The 17,354-nt window shown below is 37.7% G+C and overlaps 1 protein-coding gene across 3 annotated transcripts; it reads right to left on the bottom strand.

Annotated features, from left to right (window-relative positions):
- Window positions 1-510: 510 nt before the first annotated feature.
- On the bottom strand, window positions 511-17,095 carry LOC115226955 (26S proteasome non-ATPase regulatory subunit 10-like). 3 transcript variants are annotated; one of them, XM_036515517.1, is made up of 7 exons: window positions 16,836-17,095; window positions 14,041-14,123; window positions 10,992-11,152; window positions 9,447-9,492; window positions 7,037-7,191; window positions 6,049-6,085; window positions 511-1,285 (listed from the first exon to the last, which is right to left on the bottom strand). In XM_036515517.1, the coding sequence occupies exons 2-7, from the start codon at window positions 14,116-14,118 to the stop codon at window positions 944-946; spliced, it is 819 nt and encodes a 272-aa protein (XP_036371410.1). In that variant the 5' UTR covers window positions 14,119-14,123; window positions 16,836-17,095; the 3' UTR covers window positions 511-943. The 3 variants fall into 3 exon arrangements, 2 of the variants coding, with proteins under 2 accessions (XP_036371410.1, XP_036371409.1); XR_005004449.1 differs by lacking the exon at window positions 9,447-9,492 and having other exon boundaries at window positions 16,836-17,084; XM_036515516.1 differs by lacking the exons at window positions 14,041-14,123; window positions 16,836-17,095 and having other exon boundaries at window positions 10,992-11,326.
- Window positions 17,096-17,354: the final 259 nt, after the last annotated feature.

Raw genomic sequence — 17,354 nt, 5'->3', positions numbered from 1 at the left:
ACACCAACGCATAGTTGATAATTTGTTCAGTGTTAGTCTGATGGACTATTCCAGTAGGTGGGGAGGTCGCTGGCTGTCAGAGTAGGTTCCTCTCACCAAAGTAGACATTACAACAATACACAGATGACCATCAACTGCCTGAATAGTAGTCAGTCATCTGTAGTGAGCTTTATTCATATGGGAATAGCCCAATGTCATAATTCAAAACTAACGCAGCGAAAATTTTGAAAAGTTCCCCCAGTTCTGAAAAAAATTCGATAAATTCGACATGGGGTCGAGAATCTAAACTTTTATATGCAACACATCTTCTGTCTAGAGGACGCAACTCGACCTTTTTATCGCCCAAAGGGACAGCTAGGAACATCGTATACACAGAAGTATTCGAGTGAAGAGAAGATATTGCAACCTACACATGCGCCTTCGTTCCAAGAGGGAAAGGACTAGATTGGGATTAGTCGTTGCCTACTAGGGGCTCTTACATACCCAGGCAATGCCGGCTATGCTGCTAGTATTATATAAAAGAAATGTGACAGAGAGCTGTTTCAGGCAGAATTCTTCATGGAATGGACAAGATGTATTTATTATCATGGCACCAGCACTATAAATGTTACTGTCTATCATATGAACCTCTCTTCTACCCAGTATCATTGTTAATTCAGAATAATATCTCCTGTCTTGAATAGATCATTTCTCCTTCAAATTTTGATGACCGTGTTTGTATGGCCAACATTCGAGATGGATCACCTTCTCTACCATGGAGAGGTCGTGCCTTTGAGGACGGAAGGGGACGGATAGAGAATAGTGTTTGTTACATAATAATATAACTAAGGGTTACCATTGTGACTGGATCAGGAAATGGTAATGGAGGATGGGGTTGGTAGGTGAGAATTGCGATATAAACAATGTCTGTTTCTGTCTGTCTTTCTCTGTCAGTTTGTCTATTTTACACACACACAGACGCACAAATGCACACACACACGCACACACACACAAACACACACACACAGACGCACAAATGCACACACACACACACACACACACACACATAGTCACAAACAATGTGAAAACTTACCTGATCTAACATGGTCATGTGCTCCACCTCAGAATGAAAGTTGTTTTTTCTTTTTAACGCCAGATGCAGGCAATTATTTCCTCCATGTTCAACAACATTTACATTCGTGCCCCTGGCTATCAGCCGCTGCATTATTCCGAGGTGACCGTCCGAGACAGCTTCAAGCAATGGTGTCCTATATTTTTTGTTCACAATTTCTAAATTCACCGAATCCTTTGTGGAGGTAAAAATGGAAAATGAAAATTTACATGAAAATCAGGGTTGATATCAATGTCATTACAGTTTTCTACTGGGTACTAGATCAAACTGATCAAATACATTTGATGTTTGTCAGTGAAATAAATCTTCCATAAGGACCTTCTATAACCTGATACATGTGTGTGTGAGACATGATAAACATATTAAGATGTCCTACATTTGCCCCTCACTATAGTAAGTTGTAGGGCAACAGAACTAGAGTAAACACATGATTAGCAGATCAAGTCAAGTAAAGAAGAATTATAATTTCTAATGTTTACTTTTGACGTTGCTACATTAATAAGGGGTTCATAAAACTGCTGAGCCGGTTAGCGTCCACATGCATAAAACTAATGCGCACGCACGCACACACACATAAACATCAGTGTTACATATATAAATACATATAATGAATTGGGGAAACGGAGTTCACGAGAATATGCATCACAACGACCGTTTCGACCCATCTTGCATCGGTCGCTTGCGGGTGGGCTACTATACAACGTGTTGTGTTGCATCCTCCAGTGCAGATGCATCTCATCGGGTGCCTTGTTTTAATGTAAAGATACCTCACTAAATATATTCAGTTTCACTTGACATGTTGTTGCTAGGAGCTTCTTGGATTACAACATGAGAGACAACAGCCTCCTGGCAAAACAACATTCCAAGCGAAACCGAATATATTTACAGAGGTATCTTCTTTAAAAAAGAGACACCCGATGACATGCATCTGCACCGGAGGATGTCCCACAACCAGTTATACAATATCCTACCTGCAAGGGCCCGATGCAAGATGGATTGAAACAATCGTTGCGATGAATGAAAATTCTCGTTAACTCCATTTTCTGCTTCCCTCAGTCATTATAAACTGAACGAACACTGCAGAATACATGAGGTAGATCCAGTGTCACTTATAGCTCAACTGTGGATGACATGAGGTAACCGAATCAGCGAAAGATCTTTAAGCGTCATACTTCTAAATGTATACACAAATTCCAAATATTTACAAATACACACGCACACACACACACACATACAGGGAAGATGATGCTTTGGACGGGAAGAATTACAGAAGTATCAAACTATTAGATGAAGCAATGAAAATTACAGAGAGGGTCACAGACAAAATAATTAGGATGTGTGTTAGACCAGAAGAGATGCAATTTGGTTTTGTGCCACAGCGAAGCACCTCTGATGCTATATTCCTGATAAGGCGGCTGCAGGAGAAGTACAAAGCCAAAGATAAACTCTTGTACTGGGCCTTTGTTAAACACGGAGAAAGGCTTTGACAGGATCCCTTGATCCCTTATTTGGCGGTCACTGCAAAAACTAGGGATGGACGAATGGTTGGTGAGAGCGTTACAAGCCATGTACAGGGATGCTGTCAGTAAGGTGAGGTTTGGCATCGTGTGTAGCAATGAATTAGGGTACAAGTAGGGGTTCACCATGGATTAGTCCTTAGCTCCTTCCTGTTTATCAGAGTCCTCCAGGCAATAACAGAGGAATTTAAGATGAACTGCTTCTAGGAGATCCCCAATGCTGATGACCTTGTTATCATAGCCGAATAACTTTCAGAACTAGGTAAATTTTAGGTATATCAGTAAGGACTAGAACCAAAGGACCCTAAACTTAGTCTAACAAAACCGGTCTTGGTAAGTAGGAAAGCGGACAATTCACAAATCCCCTTAGGAAGATGGCACTGTTCGATCTGTAGAAAAAGCGTAGGTAGGAATTTCATAAATGTGCCCAGTGTAAGGTATGGACACATAAGTGTTGCAGCAATATCAGAGGAAGGTTAACAGGGATAATAGTTTTTCTGTTTGGAAGGTGCACAGTACAATAAACAGCACAAATGTAGAGAAAATAGAGCCCATCAATTGCCAGGTAGGTAAGTAAGCTACTGGGAGTTGATAGTTTCCGCTATCTAGGTGGCCAAGTCAGGAGTGTGGTTTGTTCTTCCTTGAGTGTAGCTGCAAGAATAAGAATAAGACGTGCAAAGTTCAGAGTGATCTTAACTCTAATGGTAACAAAGAGCGTCTCCCTGAGATTGAAAGGCAGACGTTATGATGCCTGTGTGTAAACAACTATGTTACATGTCAGTGAAACATGGGATGTGACCTCTCTGAGGACTTCCATAGGCTTGAAAGAAATGAAGCCAGTATGCCTCGCTGGATGTACAATCTCAGTGTGCATGTACGACAGAGTATAGGAGTCTTGAGAGAAAAGCTGAGCATTGAAGACATCAAATAGGGTGTGCAAGAGAGACGTCTGCGTTGGTATGGTCTTGCGATGTGTATGGACATGGACAGCTGTGTCAAAAAGTGCCGATCTCTAACTGTGGAAGGATCCTTTGGAAGACGGAGACCCAAGAAGACTTTCGATGAGTTGATGAAGAATGATCTCCAACCGTTGGACATCATAGAGGAGATGACAAGTGACCGAGAGCCCTGGTGATATTCTCTGCGGGAGAGGACATGTCAGGCCAAGTGACGATAAGGATGTGGTCGTGCCAGTGTCCTATAAGTGGCAGCCGTGCATCATAGCCGTGGCTGTTCGCTTCCGGTGCCATGTCAATGACACCTGGGTATCATAGTTGTGGTCACCGATGGTGCCATGTAAATTGGCACCTGGGAATTATCGTCGTTGGTGGTGCCATTTAAATGGCAACCATCCGTGAATCGTAGTCGTGGCCATTGTCGGTGTCATGCAAGTGGCACCCGTGCCGGTGGCATGTGAAACACCAATTACACACCTGGGGTGGTTGGCATTAAGAAGGACATCAAGCTGTAGAAACTATGCCAAATCAGACAGGAACGTGGGGCAGCTCACCGACTCATAATCTCCTGTCAAACCAGCCGACACATGCCAGTATGGTGAGTGGATGTTAAATGATGATAATGATGACGATGATGGTGATGACGATGATGGCTATAACGCACAAATAGAGACAGACATACACAAATATGAAAATAACAATCAAAATTATCATTGGTTAAAAAATATATTATTTATTATATATATATATATATATATATATATATATATAGATATATATATACACATGTGTATATTTAGGGCTAAAAACCACTATGTGGACAGCCATGTGCTAGAAGAAGATCACATACGATCTAACCATAAATCCATGCATCTCCAGTACATATATATATATGTATGTATATGTCTCTCTCTATACAAATATATAGACATATACATATTATATATATATATAATATATATATATATATAATATTATATATATATATATATATATATATTTAGATATATATATATATTTATATATAATATATATATTACATATATATATATACATATATATATATACATATATATATATACATATATATATATGTATATATATATACATATATATATACATATATATATATATATAATATATATATATATATATATATATATATATATATATATATATATATATATGTATCTATGTCTATACATATATACATATGTGTATGTATGTATGTATGGCATGTCAGACCTTGACTACTGGGGTAGACTAGAGAAGCTGAAATTGTATTCACTCCAACGACGCCGTGAACGCTACATTATCTGTATGATGTGGAAAATATTCCATCAGCACTGTTCGAATGATGTTGGCATCACCTTCAAAATACATCCAAGGCTTGGACCACGTGCCATCCGTCCACAACAAAAATCTAAATCGCATCACATAACGACAATACGGCACAACTATTTTACCTCAATTGGACCCGCTCTCTTCAACATTACACCAGGACACGTCAAAAAAGAAACTGACCACACAAAATTCAAGAAGTCTTTGGACAAATTCCTTCAAACAGTACCGGACAAACCACCCACACTCGGATATGTCTCCGCAAACAATAACTCTCTGCTCGAATGGGCCTTGGTGCCCAAATCCTGAACTGAAAAACTTCGCCAGGTGGTGCTATTAAGTTAGACATGGCTTGGGCCAATACTGGCCAAAACCTTTCTAAGTTATTCTAAGTTATGTATGTATATATATTTACACAGAAATGAGTACAACACACCCATACATATATACATGGTTGTAGAATAAGAAGCTTTTTTCCCAACCATACACGGTTCTACGTTGAATCCCTCTGCATGCAAACTCAGGCAAGTATATTCCACTCTTACCTAGAGCTGAACAAAATCTTGTTAGTGGATTTGGTAAATGAAAACTGAAAGAAGCTTCATAATAGCTGTGTGCCTATGTATGTGTGTGTGTGAGTGTTTGTGTATGTGTGTGTGTGTGTGTGTGTGTGTGTGTGTGTGTGTGTGTGTGTAGTGGTACAGCAAAGAGGCTGAAAGGATAAGTGGTATGCTTAAAATAATAAAAGTACTGGGATCGATACAGTAGACCAAAAATTCAAGGTGATGCCCCAGCATGACCGCAGTCAAATGCCTGAAACAATTAATATATATATATATATATATATATATGATGTCTGTTATATTTTGGTTCATCTCATAATAACCTTGTTTTATTTCACTATTAAAGATATTATTATCAGTGGTGGTGGTCAGTTGGACAGTCAACACAGCTAATATCAACATCAACATGATCAATATACAATTCCTCCACAAACACAAGGCATTTGTAGTACATGTGATTAAATCTATTCCCATTATTTTACTGGTACCTTGATGATATTTATATTATACAGATCAATATAATACTGGAGAGTGTATATAATATGTATTTATTAACTAACCTGCTTCAGCATCGCACACACCACTTTATAGTGTTGGCTGAAAGTAAAGGATAAGGAAAGAAAAACATGAAAAAAACAAACATCACACAGCTTGAGATAATAATTATTAGGTCATTAAAGAAAACAAATGTAATTAGGTCACAATAACTTAATTACAGCAATTATTACACACATACTCACACACACATATATTTATTCAATACACACTCTACACAGTAGAACAATGATATATACACACCTGAGTAAACCCAGAAATGTAAAGACAGGAAAAATACTTCTAAGAATTCTGACAGCTTATATAAACATGAAATTTAGGAAGGAAAGAAGGGCTACAGGTAATCATATGAACCCCAGTACATCACTGGTATTGTATTTTATCAACCTTGCAAAGATGGAAGAAGTTGACCTTGGCAGGATTTGAACTCTGAACGTAAAGAGTCGTAAATAAAATAACACAATTTATTTCCTCTGAAAGTAATAAGAAACGAGAACTGGAGAAAAGAAGGAAGACAGTTTATTAAAGGAACCCCTGGGTATTACTGGTACAGATTATATTGACCCCAGAGTGATAGTAAATATTCTGGTAGGATTTGAACATGGAACATAAAGAGACAAATGTAAATACTGTAAGGGGATGATTCTGTATTTAGCCCAGGGTCCGAGTAAATAGGGAAACTACAAAGGAGAGAGAGTGAGGAAGAAAGAGAGAAAGTAGTTCTAGATGGGATGGAAAGAAGAAGAGAGAGGATTTGAACCTGTGACGTTGAGGAAATGGAGAACGAGTTGAAGTAAAGTGTCCAGTCAGGCAACAACAATAACAATTATGGTGATGATTAATTAATAAAGTAGATTATAGTGCAAAAGAGAGAAGAAAGACAATGACCCCATGGTGGGATTATGACATGAATGACTGAATGAAAAAGAAACAAATATTATTGAAAACATAAAAGAAACAGATTTGGATATTCCAGATCCAATGGGGACTTACTGCTGAACTGCCTTATGCAGTGGTGTGTCTCCATCGTTGTTAATCACATTGGCTTCAATGCCATTGTGACCCAACAAAAGATCGACAGTGTGCAAGGATCCCCACCAACAGGCGAAGTGCAGCGGTGTTCGACCACCTTCATCTCGAGGATTAACCTGAAAAAGAAAAGAATAAAAACATTAAAAATGGTGTCTGAAAGGGGAGTCGGGTGGTGAAGAATTAAAAGAAAAACTCACAGAAAAAGAGAAGAGAAGGAATGAAATTAATTAAACAGGTGGAATGATTGGGGTGGGGAGTAGGTAATAGAGATTTCTATTGTATATACATACACGCGTATACACACATACATATGTGCATATAAATATATTTATATACATACACACACAAACACACATATATATAGGATGAATAACTCAATAAATAAACACATAGAGCAGCAAAATGTGTGTGTGTGTATGTGTGTATATACGTGTGTTCGCGTGTGTGAGTGTTCATAATTACATTTATTCTTTTATTCTTGCATTTGTTTCAGTCATGTGAATGTGGCCATGCTGGAGCACTGTCGTTAGTCGAGCAAATCGACCCCAGTAAGCCTAGTACTTATTTTATTCATTTCTTTTGCAGAAATGCTAGTTTACGGGGACGTAAACACACCAGCATCGGTTGTCAAGCGATGTTGGGGGACAAACACAGACACACAAACACACGCACGTACACACAGAGACACATAACACACACACACATACACAAACTCATATGTATATATATATATATATATGTACACACACACACACATATATAGATTTATACATATTTATATATATATACATACGACGAGCTTCTTTCAGTCTCCATCTACCAAATCCACTCACAAGGTTTGCTCAGCCTGGGGCTATAGCAGAAGACACTTGTTCATTGTGCCATGCAGTGAAAATGAACCGGGAACCATGTGGTTGGTAAGCAAGTTACTTACCACACAGCCACACCTGCGCCTCTCTCACTACATATATATATATATATATGTATACACATGTGTGTGTGTGTGTGTGTGTGTGTGTAAATAGATCTTTTTTACTCTTTTGCTTGTTTCCATCATTTGACTGTGGCCATGCTGGAGCACCACATTTAGTCGAGGACATTGCGACCAGGACTTATTCTTTGTAAGTCTAGTACTTATTCTATCGATCTCTTTGCCGAACCGCTAAGTTACGAGAGCGTAAGCACACCAGCATCGGTTGTCAAGCGATGGTGAGTAACAAACACGCACACTCAAACACACAAATATATATATAAATATATATATATATATACATATATAGGACGGGCTTCTTCCAGTTTCCGTCTACCAAATCCACTCACAAGGCTTTGGTCGGCCCGAGGCTAAAGTACAAGACACTTGCCCAAGTGGGACTGAACCCGGAACCATGTGCTTTGTAAGCAAGCGACTTACCACACAGCCATTCTTGTGCCTATATATATATATATATATATATATATATATATATATATAATATATATATATATATATTGTTGTTGTAGTTCCTCATGAAGCTTTTTAATATACATTTCTTAATGAAATTTTCTGAAAATCCATCCCTTTCAATGTCTTAATCAACGATTATCTCTGGAGTTGTGATTTGTTTGAAACTAATCAAATGCTTCTGTTTTCTCAACATAATCGTCATCGAAAATCAATGATTATCATTAAAAAGTAGGAAACACCAGAAAGATATGGGGGAAAATACGGGGGCTCAAGAAGTATATATATATATATATATATATATATGTATATGTATGTGTGTGTGTGTGTGTGTGGGTGTGTGTGTGGGTGTGTGTACATACTCATATATACGTGTGCATACATATTTATATATATATATATATATGTGTATATATATATATATATAATATACTAATATATATATATATATATACTTTATTTAAAGCAGCAGAAAATTCAACAAAATCTGTTAATCTGAGTTTCTCGTTGCCGTTCATCAGACAGTTTTTGCTATATATATATATATATATATATATATATATATATATATATACATACTAATATAGGATGAAGTTTTTTTTACAGAAAAATATTCCATCAAAAAATGTGGCAGCATATTAAAATAACTTTACAGTTAAATTATAAACAACTTATAAATAAGGGCTAAAGAAAAGTATTTCAATGACAATTTGCTGATAACAGACTTTTAAATCGGCAATTTCCACATATTATTTACTCGCTACAAAAAAAACAAAAAAACACGAAGAACTGAAATCGGGGAAAGCCGGACGATAGAATGTTTTTTTAAAAGTTCGTTATTTCTATATTGAATCAATTTCGAAATTAATCTCATAATAGATTCTTTCGTCTTCAGTAGAACATACGAAAGGATATAAATAAGATACTTACCTCACTTCCCCGAGATAATAATATCTCCACTGCTTGAAGGTGATTCCTGAGGGTAAAAGATAGAAACATTGACTAATTTACATTAAATATGAAAATATTTTGGCTTTGAGACGAAACATTATCGTCATCATCATCATCATCATTATCACCTGCACTATTATCATCAATATCGTGTTCATCAACATCATTACCATCATCATCATTGCCACCACCTCCTTCATTGACAAAATCATCATCATCATCATCGCCATCATCATCATCGCCATCATCGCCATCATCATCATCGCCATCATCATCATCACCATCTTCATCACCTGCACTATTATCATCAATATGTTCATCAACATCATTACCATCATCATCATTGCCACACTCCATCATTGACATAATCACATCATCATCATCATCATCAGAGCCTTCTCATCATCACCTCATTGCCAACACCATCATCATCATTATCATCTTCGACATCTCCAATATCATCATAATCAATATTATCCATTCATTACCACTATAATCATAATCATCATCATCATCATCAACACCATCATCAACAGCAAGATCAACCTCATTAATATCATCATCATCACATTTCATCATCATCATCATCATCATCACCATCATCATCATCGTCATCATCATCGTCATCATCATCATCATCATCGCATCTACGCATCATCAACAGCAAGATCAACCTCATCAATATCACATCAAATCATTATCATCATCATCATCATAATATAACATCATAATCATCATAATATTACATCATATCATCATATCATCGTCATCATCACGATAATCATCATAATCATTGTCGTCATCATCTCATCATCATCATCATCATCATCATTATTATCAACATTCATCATCATCATCATCGTATCATCATCATCATCATGTCGTCATCATCATCATTACCGTCATCATCATCATATCATCATCATCACCATCACCATCGTCATCTTCATCATCGTCGTTATCACAACACATAATCATCATCATCATCATCACCATCACCATCATCAGCTTCATCATCGTGGTTATCATCGTCATCATCATAATCATCATCATCATCGTCGTCATCATCATCATTCATCGCCACTATAATTATAATCATCATCATCGGCATAATCACAGTCATCATCATCATCGTCATCATCATCATCGTCGTTATCATCATCATCATCATTATCATTATCATCATAATCAGCAGCAGCAGCATCACCATCATCGCCTCCATCATCATCATCATCATAATCAACACCATCATCATGATCGACATCATCAATACCGTCATCGTCATCATCATCGCCGTTATCATCATCATCATGGGGATTGTTATGATTGAATAATGACTAATGAATTGGATCGATGACTAAAGAGAAGCTTGTTGTTGTTGTTGTTGTTGTTTGCTAGTCTGCTGTTGTGCTGCTGTCCCACTGCCACTACTCTGGCCTGTTTGGATATTGAACCTGTGTCTGCAATTGCAACAAATTTACAAACAAAAACACATCTGCAGATTTTACTTGATTCTCAACTTACCTCCTCACAGCCCAATGCAAAGCTGTCCAACCACTCAATCCGTCTTTCGCTCCCAACTTCGCACCAGCTTTTATCAAAATGTCGATGATTCTTCTATCGGCGCCCACTTGAGAGGCAAAGATTAAAGGAGTTGTTCCATCTCCATCAATAGGTTTATTAATCTGTAATGAAGAAAGTGAGGACATGTGAAATAGAGAAATTCCATTTTCTCTCTCTCTCTCTCTCTCTCTTTTCTCTCTTTGTCTCTCACTCTCTTTCTCGTTTTCTTTCCTCTTTCTCTCCTTCTTTCTCTCTCTATCTCCCTCTTTCATTCCTATCCTTCTCTTTCTTTTCTCACTTTCTCTCTCTTTACCCTTTTTCTCTCTCTCTTTCTGTTATTCTGCACCCTGCCAGGATGTGTGCCAGAGTGCCCCTTTCCCACAAAGTCTACACAGCTGGTCTTCCCTCAAACCTTATCTGTCCTGGTTTGTTGACGTCGGGAGTGTGTCATACACTGCTCCATGCAGGAAGGAGATGTGCAAAGGTTCCAGCCTCCACAGGTCAGTCCATGTGAGCTTCCTCTTAGGGAGATCCCATTTAGTCCATGCACTCAGAGATACCAACTCCACAGCTCTTGATTTCCTTTTATCTTCCTCCTGGTACCGCACCGCTTTCTCGGTCATATCCCGCCTCTCCTTGGTGTCTACTTTCTTCTATTGTTGGAAATAGGAAGAGCCAAGTCCCTGGTGACCCCAACATGTAACTCCAATTATGACGCGTGGCTCCAGTATGCCTTCAGCCTGAGCGAAAGCGGTGCTAGTTACCCACACCTTGTGGTAATACCTGCAGGTCTGACAAGCTCGTCCTTAGAGACTCTGTACATCATTACATTACATTTTGCTACTTTAAATTCCTCCATTAAATACAACAGGGGAAGTTGTAGCCTTCCAGATCTTATGGACAGGCCTACTGAAGTGAAGCTTGGGAAACTCCTAGCAATCTTCGGAGGTATTTAGTTATCTTTCTCTCCACCCTTTCCACACTTGTCATTGGAGCATCATACAGCGTCAGCAACCATATGAGTCTTGGGAGCAGTCTGTGTTGGTAGAGCCATGCCCTGAACTTTCCTGGAAGCCCTGATCTATCAATCCTCATCAGCCACTCCTCTGCTTGCTTCACAATTTTGGTGACATTGCTTCTCTCTGACAGCGACTTGTCAAACATCTTTTCAAGTCATTTACTAGGATTTACCTCTATTGATGGAATGCTCCTTGCACTTGGGGCCTGATTTTGTTGGTTACCTTACTGCCCTCCCTGATTACCATGCTCCCCGAAATGCATAGGAAGATGGTTCAATTCATGCATAAGCTCAATGAAGAGAAAGAAAACCACTTTATGTTTGTCACTGAATCTAATACAAAGTAATTATTTGAGACTAGATATCTGTGGGAACTTCTGGATGACACCAACTTCTGTTGAATATGTTCAAAATATGAAAAAGTGGATACAAATGAAAGGAAACGATAGGGGAATAAAAACATAAATAAGGCAGTGCTTCATTTTAAATTAAGTGCTTCGTTAGTACTTTGTAGCCATACAAAATGTTAAAAGGTGTGAGTTGTTCATACACAACTGTAATACATCTGTTTAGACAACAATATCAACATCATCTGGAGGAAAACACCTACCATCACAAAGTGGCAGACATACACCCACCATTGAATTACAGGTATGATGGTCAGATGGATGGATGCGTTTCTGCATTTCACCATCTGTCAGTTCTCTTCACTCCTAATTTAAAACCAAGATTTCTGGTCTCCTACCAACAGAATCTCTATAAATTTAACAGAATCATTCTACCAACTGCTTCCTAACCATGACGGTCCTATACCAGGGATTCTCAAACCTTTTAAATGTGGTTTCTTTTCATTTACCAAGGATTTCTCAATGTCCCTTTCCTTGCTACGACTCTATATAACACATTTTTAATGTCGTTTCAATTAATACCAGATCAGATTAATTTCCCTCTCGATCCTAGTCTTGACATGGGTGACTACTTACCACAGAACCTTCACCAGAATAAGTGAATACTTGATGCTTCCCCACTTAGTTTTCTTTACTGATCCAACCGTTGATACATAGCTTCAGTAAAACTCGGGTACACATTATTTGTGTTTCATATATACATGACCTCATATGCTATTTTCCCACAGCGCCCCCACACATTAGTAGTACTGAGCTCACTGGGAAATCCTGCTCAATATTCCTGCAGACAATATCTTATCGAGTGACTACCATCCAGTCATTCTAACTTCCAATGGTTCAATTATGAAGTAAAAAGTCACAAACAACCATCATATTTGTCCCTTTAGGTATCTTTCATTATTCAATGCTCACCAGTACAATTTTATAAAGCCAGATCAAGAGGGGCTTGGTACATATGTGACACACCAGTGTTTTCATATGTTTGACAAAATCTGCATAAAATGGTGTAGCCCTTGACATCAGTAAAACCTTCGACTGCGTATGGCAAGAGGACTTCTTTAAAAAGCCACCATCCATGAACAGATTCCATCTGTTTCTCATCTCATCTGAAAATTTCATGTCAGAATACTCCCTTGCAGTGTGTGATGATGGGTTTCTCTCACATTCACATTCCATCTACTTTGCCATGCTAAAAATTTGGTCAAGAATAATATTCTTTTTCTACTCAAGGCACAAGGCCTGACATTTTTGGGGAGGGGGCCAGTCGATTAGACCGACCACAGTAGGCAACTAGTACTTAATATACCGACCTAGGAAGGATGACAAGAAAAGTCGACCTCGGCGGAATTTGATCTCAGAACGTAAACACAGACGAAACATTTCACCTGGCATGCTAATGATTCTGCCATCTTGCTGCCTTGGTCAATACTTTTATTATAATATTAATGGCAATTAGAGGAAAGAGATGAAGAAAGAAAAGAAATATTATGGAGAAATATATGGAGTTAGTTTGAAGTTTTCAAATTGCGTATAAAATAATAAAGAAATAGGCAAATTTGAGAAAGCAATAAACAGAACAACTTACTTTGCCTGGCTCCTCCTCAAGTAAGATTTTCAATCCTTCCACATCATTATTACAAATTTTATTATAGATTGAGTCCATGTCTTCTGAATAAAAGATGTCAAAAAAAGAGTAAAACAGTTTCGAAAAACTTATAAAATGAGTTAAACAACAATAAACAGAAATTAATGGTTCTAAAATCTTGCAAAAGATAACATTGATATTGTAAACTTCAGTTTATCTAAAGTATTATTCATAGCTGAATGTTCTTCTTGACACTAATAAACCTAACAACAGTCGTTGTGTTGTGTCTCTAGGTTAGATTACAGATTGACTGGTTACAATTAAACCCTCAATATTGGAATGTACAGTCTGTTGGTCAGCTACGTAGAGGCAGCGTACATGTTGAGCTATAAATCTGTGGATCATACCCCAGCTACAGTGGAGGGCACTTTATATCAAAGACAAACTGATTCTCCAGAGAAAGGTAAATTTACGAAAAATATTTAAAGAATCAATGAAACAGAGTTTGTTCAATAAAACCTCCTGTATTGATTTTTGTCAAAACACTAGCAAAGTAGATGAGATCGAATCAGACACTATTAACAAGTGCTTACTTTATAGATTTTTGAAAATATCTTTATGACTATTTCATAATTATTTAATAAATTTCCATTATATATATATATATTTATATATATTATATTTTATATATATATATTTATATATATATATATTTATATATATATATATTTCCAATATATATATATTCATATATCATTGCCATCATCACTTAACGTCCACTTTTCATCCATTCATGAGTAAGATGGGTGACAGGAGCAGGCCAGGTAGAAAAGAACTACCCTGGGCTACTGTCTATTTTGGAAGGGATTTTACAGCTGGATGCCCTTCCAAACGCCAACCACCAGTTTTGTCCCACTGTATGACACCTTGGGCAAGTAACTTCTTCTAAATCCCATGGCTGATCAAGGCTTCTGAGTGGATTAAATAGAGATAATCTGAGAGAAGCCCATCGTACACCACTGACAAAATCTGAGGACCAGTGAAAAAACTGCCAAAATGAAATGTCTGTGTGTTTGTGTGAGTGTACGTATGCATATATATATGCACACACCTGCTTGAGTGTGTGTGTGTATGTTTCCATTTGCTTTTACTGAAAATTGCTCAGCTATGAACGATTAGATTATCATTTTCCCTGTTAATAGACGAACCATTGGAATAAGTGATCCCTTGAACAACTGGTAAGGGTTAATAACATGAAGGGGATCCAGATCCAAAAAGAATGGATCAATAATATACTCATACAACCCATGGTAGTATGGAGAAAAGGTGTAAAATGATTGCTTTATATGCATAAACGTACATATATAAGTCTATGTATGTGTATACTAGTGTGCATGTGTGAGTAGCTGTATGGCATAGTGATTCGGGTGTTACCCTCACAATAGCTAGATCGTGGGTTTGATTCTTGCAATGCCCTTCCTTTCCCAAGATTTCCGAATGTTCGCCTGCTTTCCTAACCAGTGGAGTGGCATCATTGAAAACGTAAAACGATGCAAAGCACATTGTGACAAGTGATGTGTAACATCCTGCAGTATAATCGATCATGTGACTACATAATTATATATGTGTATATATATATGTACATATATATATATGTATGTATATATACGTATATATATATGTATATATATAATATATATATGTGTGTGTGTGTGTGTGTGTATATATATAGATATATATATATGTGTGTATATATATATATATAAGTGTGTGTGTCTATATGAGTGTGTGTACTTAAGGTTGGAATTTAAAACTATTTCTTGTGAAGGGTATCGACTTGTAACCTTTAATTAAGATCTTAATACATAAGCATTACGAAAGATGTTTTATGAATACATTTGTGTACACTACACACGGAGACAAAGGCCTGGGGAATGCTCGTATATATTATACACACACACACACACATACGCATAGCAGACTTAATAACATAGGCTAAGAGAAGAATAAGATAGGGAGGAAATGGAGGAAGCGAGGTATTGAAATAAACACTGGGTTTACAATTTGAAGTTCGGAAGTGTGGAAGTTGTAAAGATAATTTATGGACAGGTCAGAAAGAAAGCTAAAACAGCAAAAGGAGTGGGAGGGAGTTACAGTTACAGACACTAAATACATGAAACTTGACTTTATCACTTTTACACACACACACACACACATACACACACACACACATATTCAGCTTTAATTTATAGACACACATTAATTTACAGGGTACAACCTAAGACGAGTGGTCCCGGTGCGCGCAATCGCGTACAAGCGCATCCGAGCAAGCTAGTCGTGACTAGTCGATCCTTACTTTGTGTTTTTGTGTTTCATTTACTTTGCTAGGTAGTCGTTGTAGGATCGACTAGTCACGACTATCTAGCGCGCGTGCGCGAGTAAACGAGTGCGCGCACCAGGACCACTCTTCTTAATTAAATGGTACCCAGATTCCACAGCGGTGAAATCCACCCTTGTTAAAACATCTACACAAAACCCCACCATTTCAGGCTGACTTAACAGAGACCCTACTCTGTGTTACCTCCATCTCTGTCCCCCACAAAGCGGCCACGCCCTTGTAAGTTTCGTAACGAAAAACAAAAGCATTAATTTCCTGATCTCATAATTGGATCACGCACTTTTACGATAATTAATATCGTATCATTAATTTATAGACACACAGACAGAGTTTAAGATGAAAGGATGTTCATTCAAGCGTTAAATGGTCCCAAATGAAATAAAAAAGCCTGCCTTACCTCAGTTTAGTTTGAAACGGTTGCACCGGATCCGGGTCCAAATTAATTTCAAATTTACTGATGCCGGAAGTAGATTTAAGTTGGAATAGGAGATGGCAAGTAAGTGGAGATGACTCTCGAAATAGAGGCGGGGTTGGCGGTGCGTTAAGTAGCTTGCGAACCAAGCACATGGTTCCGGGTTCAGTCCCACTGCGTGGCACCTTGAGCGAGTGACTTCTGCTATAGACTCGGGCGACCAAAGCCTTGTGAGTGAATCTGGTAGACAGAAACTGAAGGAAGCCCCGTCGTAAATATGTACATATATATATATATATAATATGTGCGTGTGTGTGTGTATGAATATATTTGGGAGATGGAAACTGAAAGAAGCCCGTCGTATATAAATATATATATACATATATGTGTGTGTGAGTGTGTGTGCCTTTTTGTCCCTCCAACATCGCTTGACAACCGATGCTGGGGTGTTTACATCCCCGCCAATTAGCGGCTTGTCAAGAACCGCTGGACTTAAAAAGAATA

Source organism: Octopus sinensis, unplaced genomic scaffold (genome assembly GCF_006345805.1).
Source record: "Octopus sinensis unplaced genomic scaffold, ASM634580v1 Contig00686, whole genome shotgun sequence".
In the NCBI taxonomy this organism is placed as follows: Eukaryota; Metazoa; Mollusca; class Cephalopoda; order Octopoda; family Octopodidae; genus Octopus; species Octopus sinensis.
This window is presented reverse-complemented; position numbering and strand designations above follow the sequence as displayed.